Source organism: Balearica regulorum, chromosome 5 (assembly GCF_011004875.1).
Source record: "Balearica regulorum gibbericeps isolate bBalReg1 chromosome 5, bBalReg1.pri, whole genome shotgun sequence".
NCBI lineage: Eukaryota > Metazoa > Chordata > Aves > Gruiformes > Gruidae > Balearica > Balearica regulorum.
Window position 1 is genome coordinate 8,478,083 of NC_046188.1, and position 12,028 is coordinate 8,490,110.

At 40.7% G+C, this 12,028-nt stretch overlaps 1 protein-coding gene across 1 annotated transcript in view; it reads left to right on the plus strand.

The window, feature by feature from the left end:
• The window catches only part of SYNE2 (spectrin repeat containing nuclear envelope protein 2), a 203,313-nt gene that overhangs the window by 147,230 nt on the left and 44,055 nt on the right, over positions 1–12,028 (plus strand). The window contains exons 88-96 of the mRNA XM_075753365.1: positions 1,339–1,509; positions 3,411–3,544; positions 3,850–4,054; positions 6,069–6,248; positions 7,684–7,812; positions 8,335–8,489; positions 8,837–8,984; positions 10,174–10,268; positions 11,615–11,849. Coding sequence (XP_075609480.1) covers positions 1,339–1,509; positions 3,411–3,544; positions 3,850–4,054; positions 6,069–6,248; positions 7,684–7,812; positions 8,335–8,489; positions 8,837–8,984; positions 10,174–10,268; positions 11,615–11,849 — 1,452 coding nt within the window. The remainder of the gene's footprint in view (positions 1–1,338; positions 1,510–3,410; positions 3,545–3,849; positions 4,055–6,068; positions 6,249–7,683; positions 7,813–8,334; positions 8,490–8,836; positions 8,985–10,173; positions 10,269–11,614; positions 11,850–12,028) is intronic.

The following is a 12,028-nucleotide window of genomic DNA, read 5'->3' on the forward strand; positions in this document are numbered from 1 at the left end:
GGGTCACGTTAATTTTAGTATTTTTATGACTTAAGTATCAAACTTACAAACTGCAGAATGTTCTTACAGCCTAGTTGTCTGCATGTGCAAGGAAACACCGAGTGCAGCTTTCTTCCCATGGGTGACTGCTCTCAGCAGAGCCAGGCTGTGATTTGAAATATAGATCTAAGGAGATGTGACACCTCGATTGTATTGTCGGTAGGTTGATCTCAAGACTGTGAGTCTGTGGCCCAGAGACATTTCACGAGCACAGTGTCTGTCCATCTTCCTTGTGTGGGCAGTAATTAGCTGCAGGCTATGAAAAGCAATTAGAGATTCCTCCCACCTATACCATGATTCAAATGAAAATGGGGATGATTAATCCATCTACTCCTGCGTGCCTGGAACTAGGATACTAGGATACAGTGAACCATGCAGCCTATTTAGCGTGCACTGTGGTGTAAAAAAGTCTTCGTCTTCCATTGTGTGGATGCATAGTCAGAACTGAAATCTGGTCCCATGGAGACATGCTTGTTTGCTTGCCTGGATTTCATGCTCTTCTCAAAGCATCTGATACCGGCGTGACTAAAAATAGATATTGAACTAGATGAATGTTTTGTCTAAGCCAGGACATGCCTTATGTACTTACCTGATATAGAAAGATAAAAATGACAAATCACACTGAAGGAGGACTGCAGTGTCTAGGAGTACGCGGCACTTGGAAACCATGCTTGCCCCGATATAGATGAATCGACTGTAATAATGAAAGTGACATAGAAAACAAAGAGGATATCTGTCATTTAATTTTATATGAGAATCCTGAAGTTCCTCGACAGCGGTTCAGGTGGACCTGTATTATTAGAGCACAATGGCATAAGAGGGATGATAGCTCTCCAGAGTATTGTAGTAGCATCTTCTTCCATACAAAACAATTTCTGTTCAAATTTTCATCAAAAGGAAAATTCATCTCTGGATCAAACTATCTGCTACCTAAGGAGATTAAGGCTCTCAACTTACTCCCACTTCAGGTTGATTTTGGCAGGAAGGAATAAGCAGTTCATTATTTCAGAATTTTTACTTTTTTGGGGAGTTCTGGAGTTGCGGCTGACAGAATAGCGCTACCTTGAACTCTGGTTAAATTTTTATTTCCAGCAAATTCTTATACTTCACTCTAAATACTGTTTACTGTTTGGTTTGAAGCCTGCACGGTTCCTTACCGAGTAGGAAAATACTCCAACTTGTGAAATTCTTGTGGATTGTCATGGACTGAGCCCTGAGCTTAGATTTTTAAGTCACTTTAAAGGTGATTTATATGTCAGGACTACCCAAGAAATAGTAACAAAATTGGTTCATTTGCAGGTTGCACAGTTAAAGACCTCAATGCAGTCAATACTGGAGCAATGGAGAGTATATGATGAAGTTTATGCAGATGTCAGCCTGATGACAACAAGATATTTTTACTGCATAGACCAGTGCAAACCTTCTGTGATGTCACTGGAAGCTTTGAAAAACCAGGTCAAAACTCTCCAGGTAAATCTACTGAAGTTGTCTTATTTCTGTACTTCCTTCTGTGCCTTTAAACAAATGAACAAACAAACTCCACTGAAAAAAAAAGACAGATAAATTTATTTGAGCAACTTCCTCTTTGCTATAGTGCCATTGAAGTCAGTAGATTTTTTTTAATTTTTTTTTTACCTCCAGAGACACTGAGGACTATTTTTAAACTTCTTACTCTATTTAGCACTTAAGTTCAGCTTTGGTGCCATTTAGGTACCAAGGTTCAAGAGAGAATTACAGGTCAGCTGCTACCATGTCTGCCTTACTGTGGGCTAGCAGAGCCTCCATTTTGCATTGCAAAGATCCCTTGACGTTTTAGTCTTCCGTACATGCTGGAAGGCATCCCCATACGAAGCACCAGCTCCTCATGCTCCCTTGCACTGCAGAATGCAGAGGGGCATGTGCGCTCCACCACCATGCCTCATGCTAATGTCTACACAGTCCATGTCTAAGACACGTGGACCACAGGAAGTTTGGCTGAAAATAAGGCTGGCAAAGGAAAACCTAATGCCATCACGGTATGTGTTTGCCTAAAGGTTACTCACCATTCAGGTGAGAGACGTTGGTTCTCAGCTCATTGGTCAAAAGGAAGTTTGCCCCTTTGCTTCTGCTTCCCAGGGAAATGCTCTGCCATAAGGCTGTAGCATAACCTGGAAGGAGATGCCTGTGCATCGCTGCTGGGACTCGGTGCAGAAATGAAGGAGAGTTTGGGGAAAATTGGCGAAGGGACCATGTCTCTAGATCTGTGATTTGAACACTTCACTTGGGGTAATGTGTCCCAGCTGCTGTGCCAGTGACCACTGACACACGTTGCATTAAAGTGTTATTTGCATTAAAGCATCTTTCCATGTATAAACAGCACTGGAGTCAAGGTCCAGAACCCAGGATTCCCCTTCCCAAAAGCTGTGGCTTGGGTTGGGTGGGGGCAGCAGCCCTGAGGCAGAGCAGGGGCATCCCGAGCCTGGCGTTTCTCATTGCTTCAATGCAAAGTCAACTGTTCAGTCGCCCTCCAGAGAGCTGGAGTAACCTGCGCAGCCTCTGAATGAGGCTGGGCATAAATGCTCTGAATCATCCTGCTGCTCTGCTTGGCTACGACAGAGTCTAAGTGGGACATCTAGCGTAGGCAGTCAGGCTGGCCCTGGGTCTGAACGTTTTACAGATATGGCTAAAATCTCCTTACCTGGCTTTAAACGAGTGTTGAAAGGTCGTGTAAACACTCTCTGTTTGTAAATAAGGCCTGGTTTGGTTTATTTTTAAATTATATCAGAAGTGGTGCAGGCCAGGCTGAAGCTCTGAAGCCCAGGTACGTGTCTCAGCAGTAAAGCCTGCATAAGCACTTTCCATCCTCACCTGGGGACACGTAATAACTGGAAGGAACTGGGCACCTTCTTACCTCCTTCCTTCCATCACCCTCTTTATTTTTAATCTCAATAAGTTCACAGATACGATCCATGGGAGGGTTCTGCAATTGCCTGTATCAGGAGGGGGAACACACAGCCAAGGACAGGAGCTGTCAAGCCAACTTTACTGCCAGTAGAAATTTCCCTGAAACAGTGGCTTAAAACAAAAACATTTTTGGTTTCTAGTGAATTAATTTAATCTGTTCAAGGCTATGTGTTTGTTAAATGAGCTTTCTTTAAATGCAAATAAATGACCTCAGTTTAAAATAGGCTTCCTGAATGATTTTTTAGTTGTACCATTTCACCTCTCTTTTGGCTTCCTAATTTTTAGATTCTGATGGGGTTTTTTCACAAATATTTCAGTCCGTGCTGCAAACGTGTGGCATTATTGCTACACTATCCCTACCAATCTATAGGGGAAGCCATACTTAGGTCGTTCATCTGCACAACTAATTGCCGTAATCGATTTTGCAGTCTCTTCAAGATGAATCGGAGAACAGTGAAGAAATTTGGGCCAAGCTCCAGGCTGCTGCCAGTAACCTGAAGAGGAACTGCTCCCCCTCTTTTGCAGAGATTATTGAACGGAAGTGCACAGAGGCACACGCTAGGTAAGCTTGCAAAAAAAGACCCCCAGTTATAAGTATTTAGAGAAAAAAAAAAAAGTTGCTGAAGCAGGACTTGAAAGTCTGTCAGATTTTTAAATCTATATTAATATGACTTTTGTGTCTAAGGCTACCTCTGTGAAGAGTAGCTGATACTATCTTTTTTGACAGACCACAAAATGGTGTTGTGTCAGTCGGCTTTCAGTAACATGGGTGTGAATGCAAAGAAACTCCCACAGGAATCCTACACCAAATCATGTTTGGAGGAGCATCTACTAGGAAAATTCTCTTTTCCTTTAATATGTTGGCAGGTGGAACTCAGTAAATGAAGACATCACAGATCAACTGCAGGCAGCACAAGCAACCCTGCTGCTTTGGGAGCCCTTCGATACTTTATGCACTGAGGCAGCAGCCAAGTTAGAACAGCACAAAGAACAGTGTACTCAGCTCTTGGATGCTTACATGCCCGAGGATAACATGATAGAAACTCTGAAGCAGAGGATACAGGATATAAAGGTACATGAATATGTTTCTGCTGCCTGGTACAAACCAGGATTTATTTTTGAGAAATGAATCAAAAGAACACCTTCTTCCCCTCTCCTCCCCCAAATCCAGTCAGCAGAAAACAAAATCTATGGGTTTTTTTCCATTAACAGACACCTTTGTATTTCCTTTAAATACTTTGACCATATTGTGAGACCAAACCAAACTAGAGTTAGCACAGGATGAGAAGAGAGCAGAGGGAGGAATCATATTCCATCTCTGCCCCTTTATACAAAAAGTCAGGCCCATGTTGGAAGGAATCATTAAACTGAGAATTATTTACTTTATGGGACACTGCTTGGGAGGAGAGATAATATCTACTAGAACAATAGCTGGGTAAAAGATACCAGTTTTCCGGAACATAGGACCATCTTGAGGTCTTCTGCAGTCTTCAACTTGGTTTTATTTGGTTTTGGTACTTTTTTTGGCCTGGTCTGATAAGTTCACAGATTTCTGAGCTCGTTAGATTATTCTAAATGCTTCTGACTTTAGGCAAATGAGATCTCATGCTGAGACCACAGGATACATTGGATTCTCTCATGCAGCAAAGCTGTCATTAGGTTCTGACATTTTTGGTTTCTTTAGACTGCAATGAAGAAATATAATAATCCTTATTTCAGGACAGAGCAATGATTCATCATGCTTTATGAACCTCTAGCCACATATTGGAAGAAGTCCAAAGTACTCTGTTTTACATGTGTCCAATTAAGAAACTTTACATTATGGAAAGAGAACTCATATACTTCTTCCCATGTCTGAAAAAACTGACAGCAGCAAAGCTTAGACCAAAACATTTTCACTTTCTTCTGATCTATTAATGGCTTTGACATAAATTCATCAGTATGTCAGCCAAAAGACACCACATTTTCTGGAAATTTTTGAAAGAATTTTGCACCTACTAAGGCAGGCATGACCACTAGAGTGCTATTAGCTCTGTAAATGCTGTCCTGATATGTGTGGGTAGGACACATGAAATTCATTGTGGGTTTGGAAAGTGGTGAGTTAGAAGAATGGGATCAGTGATATGGCATATCAGTTACGTGTATTTGAAAATACAGGTTCATTACAAAACAGTATTTTAACCTCTTTAATCTTTTTTTCCTTTAGTATACATTAGGAAAGATTATGGTTTTATGGAACTCTGTCACCAGAATAAATAAAAGTGAAGTCCTACGTAGAGAGTAAGAAATCAAATGGGTTCTTTACTAAATGGCTGAAGTGGCAGTTTACAATATAATCCATTCCAAAGACAGCGGTCAGGAAGTAAGAGCCCATTTGCTTTTTAGGGAAACATGGCTGCTCTTTGCTATCATTGAGAAGTCTGTGTTCGTTACTCACAGAAAAGACAATATACAGTGGCAAATTCCAGGGGGTTTCATGGCTAAAAGTAAATGACAGTTCTAGAAATAGGTACGTTTCAAGATGACATCTTGCCATTCCTTGTCCGGGTCAAAAAAACCAATCAAGTACATTGAACAAGTATAAAATGACTGCCTTTGTTCTTGTACTACCTTCAGAGTTTAATTTTATAGCATCATTTCTGTAGTAAAGGGGAACAAATAAAAGCAAAACCATAGTCCTTGGTCACTAAGGGATCCAAAGTACTGTTACGTTTGTAACGTAATAGCATTTCTCATCTGCAGCATGGGCCAGTTTCTCCATCTGCTAGTGTAAATCCATTTTGTAGAGAGGGACATCCTGATTTCTCTCCTTAATCTCCTCTGTAGCAGTAGTATCCCACTGCCTGAAGTCACTGGTGTTCCATTGAACTTTGAACTGTGCCTTTCCCAGCACTAGAGTTAATGGATGCAACTCCCTTTATCCACTGAGTAAAAGACTGAAGCTTTCACCATAGCTGAATTTGGCTCCCGAAGGAGATCAACAAAAAGAGCTTAGTTACAGCAACAAAAGATAGTAAATGAAAGTGGCATATGAATGACGATCCAGTTCATTTGCTGACTTTTTTTATTTCCCCTTCTCTCATCAGAATTTACAGCATGGCCTTCAAAACATAGCAGGATGCCATACCCAGATTTCTTTGCTGGCTGATCGGATAAAACAGCAGGCTGGGACAGCTGCACAAGCCATTCTGTTGGAGAAGCAGCAGCCGCTCCAGAGGGCATCCTATTTCGAAAAGATGTTGCAGAGGAAGTTAGAGGAATTGGAGGTATTTTTTTGAATATTAAATTAGCTGTCAGTGTGAGGTAACTTCTTCACTAGACCTCTGTAGTTCTTGAATTGAAATGAAATTTCAATAAAATAAAGCTTGACAGTATGATCAACTATGTAAAGAAATAATACATCAAGCCAGAGGGGCAGATGAAGGAAGAGTTTCACCATTCTTACCTGCTTGTGTTGCTCTAACAAGCCTTTTTAAGAGGACCTATTACAGTCAAGCAGTACGGACCCTCAGATGATTACAGGTTAGGAAACGTATTTTTATTCTATGAAATTCTAAGTAAGCTATAAACTTCTCAGCTCTTTCTTGAAAAAACCTTAAGGGCTTGGGTTTGCTTTGATAAGAGTGCACACAATGTATCTAAAACCAAGCAGAAAACTGTGATCATTTGATGTCATTCTGAAGACCAGATTCACATCCCTGTTCAAGCAGCGTAGGGAGGGACCTGGATCCAGGTTTCCTTATACGATGCTCAGCTCACAGGAGTGCTGTGGGGTTGACTTCCCCTCTGTGCAGGTATTCCTGAGAAAACTTCCAAGCAAATGTACTGCTGTACATTTACTGATGTAAAACTAGTCTGTTCCTGTGAAAAAGTCTAGTTTCAATGAATTGTTCTGTTCTAAAGTAAACCTAAATTCATCAAGAAATTTTCAGCCAGCTCTATTTATAACTCCATCTACCAGCACAGTTCAATGGCTGGAAGCCAGATATCTTTGTGAAGATAACAGATTTCTCATATTCCCTGTGAACTTCTCGCTGCATGAAAAACTTCATTTCTGGGTAGTCATTTTCTCTGGTGTAACCCTGTAGCATTCCCACAGAACAGTCTCTCTCCCCATGCCAATTTTTGCCATTCATTCCTTATAAAAAAGTTGGTGTTTCAGTGTACTTAGCGATGTGGAGCTTAATTCTTGCCAGAAGGAAAAAGCTTCCCTGGTGCTCTTCTCCCTGACCCAAAGAAACCAATCTAGTGAATAAAAAAGTTGAATTCAAGCCCTAGTTATTTCTCTCCACAGAGCTCAGGTAAGCTGCACAGCCTTGGCTGTAGGCACACGTGTAGCTCAAAGGAAGCTTATTTTCACAAGTTTCTTCCCTCTGATAAACCTAAGTTTTGGTTTTCCAATTTCACAATAAATCAAACAGCCCAAAGCTACAAAAAGGTATTGCAGATACCCCTATTCCTTCCAGATAGAGATGAATCTCTCAGGATTTAGAGATTCAGTTTCTTGCTCTCTGCTTTGGCTTAAATTTTCCCCTTATACAGTGCAAAAACAGAAAAAATTCAGTTAGTGAGTTAGAAATACATTGGAATTTGGATTTAACATCTGTTTGGTTTCCTGATGATACTACCTATTGCTTCTTTTTGTATACTGAATATGTATATTAAATCATAATTAATGTAAATATGCAATATTTACTCTAGTTCAATCTTTTACAACTGGAGGAATTCAAGAACTGCCTTGAAACGCTGGAGGGTCAGGTCAAGAGTTGCACAGATGCCTTCGATAGTCTTTGTCTAGAGGAAGAAACAGACAACTCAGAATTGCTCATGGTATGTTTGGATTCCCAAGTACAAAAAGATACATACTCAGGATTTAGGTGTCCTAGGTATTGTAGTTATAGCATTTCCATCAGAGTAACTATAATCTCATCCAAAACACAAAAAGCAATGATTTATGTTCATAAAAACTCTAGATGTGCATTGCAGGCCAAACGCCTGCATGGAGGGGAGGAAAATCGCATCGATTTGGGGTTGATGGGAGACCTTTTTCCCCAGCTTTGCTCTGGAGCTAGCCTTTTGCCCTCAATGTAGGGTACAAAGTAGATCTGCAAGTACTAGCTCTTGAGTATCTGTTCAGTACTGTTGGAAGAAGGGGCTTTGTGTTAAGGGAATTGTGATTTTTGTTTCCTATATTCTTTGAAGTTAACGCAGAAGTGTTGGGGGGTTTTGGGTTAGCATTTTCGATGCATAACATTCAGATGCTTCCTACAGAAGAGGCTTCTATATTTCTTTGAAATGAAAGAAAGGCAGTGGTTTTTGCAATTAAGTTTTTTGGGTTTTTTTTACTTCCAGAATCACACATTGGAACTTGCTGCGCTTTCTCCAAGCATAGAGAGTTTGAATGAAGCAAGCCTTAAACTGCCACTCAGTGACTTCACCCTGAAGAAAGTGCAGAGCCTGACTCGGCAGTGGAGTCAGAAAACAGCGACTGCTCTGGAACGCTGCAGGTCTGAAATGCAAATTAAAAATCACTACTAACCATTTCCTTTTCTGTGAGGAAAGTCAAAACCAAATTAAAGCACGGGAATTCTTGCAATCTGTTTTCAGCTTTCTCAGGGGCTTTCCAAGTTGGATTCCTGTCCTTTCAACCTACATCCAGATTATTCAGTGGTTATTTGTATTCCAAGTCACTTGAAGCAAAAATCTGGATGTTCATGGGTGAAGAAGGTAGCAAAGCGCCAAGGAAAATCCTAGTATATTAGTATTGCTAACCACTACGTTAGACCGTATGCAAACATATCCAGAAAAACCACTATCCACACAATAGTTTCTGATGATTTCTTTTGTTTTACAGTGTGCTTGAGGGAACTCAAAATGATGAAAAGAAATTCTTTCAGAAATGTGAAAACTGGATGAAATTCCTAGAAAAAATGAGAGAGGCCTTAAAATCAAATATTCCAGGACGGTTTGAAGAACTGCAGGAGCAACAGAGAGTATATGAGGTAAAGCTAACTCTAAAAATGGAAGTATCATTTTGAATGGTGAAGGTGGGGGGAAATTGCTAGAAAATACTATGCCTTTTGAAAGTAGATTTGGGCAGAGTTTTACAGAGCATTTCGGTCTTGAAATGTGGCCTTGTACTTATTCAGAGAAAAACTTTGAAATGTGAAAATCCTTCTCCAAAATGGATGGATTGCTTTTTAGCAGGGATCAGACCTTTAGGAGTGCGTCCTCAAGTGTTGCATCATGGAAGTCCTAGATTTCTCCAACCCTGAGGCTACTTGCCTGTCTGTCTGTCCTACATCGCCTAGGCAGTTGGCTGGCGATCTGGCAGGAACCTTACCAGTTTCTGGAAGAACTGCATTTAAAACAAAATGTTTTCACAGAATATTTCTGTTTTGACCAGTTGTTAGATTTTGGTGGAAATCTGTTTCAAGGGCATTTTTCCAAACGCTTGCTATTTGTTACAGAGAGTGAGCGCTTCACACGTGTATGACAGTATCCGTTCAGAGAAGGTACATTGCATGCTAGCAGTAGCATGTGGATACAATTCTAAGCAAAGTGTCTATCTATAGACTTTGTACTAGTGGCAGGAGGATGGAAAAACAACCAAAATACAGAAAAAAAAATCAAGTGCTAAATGCTAAAGATCTGTTAGGGTGAGCTTTGTGCTGCCACAGCGGACCAGAGCTTCACACTGCCCAACATACTGCTGCTAATTCCACGGGGTGTTAAGTCTCTGCATGTTAGTGACACTCATTAGGGTCCACAGAAATTTATTTTCTCTCTTTTACTTAGAACTCTCCAGTTCATTCATTGCAATGAAATTATTGATAGAATGAACTTTTGCTTGTTGTGATAAAGAGTAAATTCACCCTTATGTAGCTTTTTTTATACCTTTTCTATGGGATTCTGTCCAGATTACATTTCTCATGAATGAGGCCAGCAAACTTTAGGCTTCAGATTACCTGTAACATACAGCTACTGGTGGGGTTTGATATTACATATGTGCAAATTCCTCCTGGTATCCAAAAAGTGTGGTATCTTTTAAGATGCATTTGACACTAGCACTTGAGAATAATAGAGCTTTCAGCATTTAAAGTTAAATAAACGCTATCATTCTAGAATCAGCTTTCATAGCACAGGTTGTTCAGTGAATAGTTAAAACTGTTTTTCTCATGGTATTTTCAGATGCTGCAAACTGAGATTTCCATAAATCAGCAGACATTTAATTCTATCATAGCAAAAGTTCTACTCTCCTTGGAATCTGGAGAAGCAGAGAAAAGGTAATCTATGTGTTTTTCTCCCTAAGTCTCCTCCTTGGAGTTGGTATTGAATCTTTGCTCTCCTAAGGACAGAAATCCAAATTCTTGACTGGGTTCACCCTTTAAATACCCCCCTGGCACATTTTGCAAAAGTATGAGGAGGTGCAGTGAGAAACAAACACGGATGCATTGGCCAGACTGCATTTTGGATAGTAACTGGATGTTCTGCCTAACAAAAATAATTGCTCCTGAACAGGAGGCTTCCTTGTCTACTGCTACCCTGCAGTCATTGAAACTGTAACTCTGGTTGAGAAGCTACCTTCTTACAGAGGGTGAGGAGGATGCTGCATGTGATGGATCCTTTCTCTCTTCCTAGACCTCTCTGCTTTTTAAAATGCAGAGGTGTGAGGCTATCCATGTTGCCCCTGGCACACATGACAGAGCATTGAGTCATCGGCCACACAGCCCAAAACATATGGTAGCTAAACCTGTTTTTTATCAGTATGATCTTATACTTTTAATCAATGTAGAGTGAGAAGCAGCAAGTAATATTTGTAAGCAGAGGTTCAACTGCCTCAGGCGTTTCTGCTGTGAACACATTAGCCCTCTCTGCCAGAACTTGCTGCTTCCAGAGAGTTGGCAGGACAGTGTGCGCATTCCCCTCAGCCGCTTCAATATAAAGTCCATAGCTTGGCTTAAAGCTGCCAGGGAAGGTTGGGCTAAGCTAAGCAAAGCTACTGGATTTTTGTGTTGAAGCTAGCCCTACAAAGGTGTTTGTATACGAGCTAATCTGGGGGCCATGGCCTCCTGCAGAGGAGCGGAACTGATAGATGGAGGTTGTCTTAGCCACTCCGGCTAGAGCTGCTGGATCATCTAACTATGTTGTAGGAGTGGCCAAAAAACTGCTTGAATGGGTTCAATAACAGAACAGAACCTTTTCACTTTGCAGTTAGGTCCCAGTGCTGTGGAATACAAGGATGGTTGAACTCCTGCTTACAGCCTGGTAAAACCACAGATCAATGTTGCCACATAATCAGAGATCTTGTCTCACTTGCATCGACCACCTTCTTCTTCAGAGAAGTGTTTAGTGCGTACTGTTTCTGTGATTGCTGTACTATATATGTTCTATAACACAACAGCAAGAATGACTTGGATTATCCATTCTTGTATCATGTCAAAGGGGTTTTTTTGATTGCTTAGAAGATGGAATACAGAGAGCAGGGCTGAGCTTAGGGCTGCATAGAGCTTTTTGCATAGTTGGGTATTATAATTGGAATACAATATTGCAAATGGAAATCCATCACAATTATTGTAAAATGCAGCCTTGAGGTCAAAATATATTAACACTCAACACTTGTCATCTTCAGAACAGAGTTTATTTCCAAGCTCACATTGCTGAAAGAGCAGTGGCAGAACGTTATCCGGATGATTCAGCAGAGGAAGAAAGATATCGATGGACTCGTGAGCCAGTGGCAGCTCTTCAAGAGTTCCATGCAGAGTCTCAGCAGATTTCTTGCTGATACAAACAGCTTCCTCTTAGCAGTGAAGAGCCAGGACTGCTATAGCCTTTACCAGCTTCGCAATCTAATTCACTGTTTCAAGGTACTGTATTTATTTCTCATAAATCTAAAATCTGTGGTTTTTCTCAGACTGAAACAACTACTGTCCAGTAAGGTAAAAAGCTTTGAAATCATGTGCTTTTCTGGGAAAAACAATTGCTGACGCTTTTTCTGAGAGCTGAGCACAGATGAGAAAACAGTGCCATTGTGAAAGGCTCATTA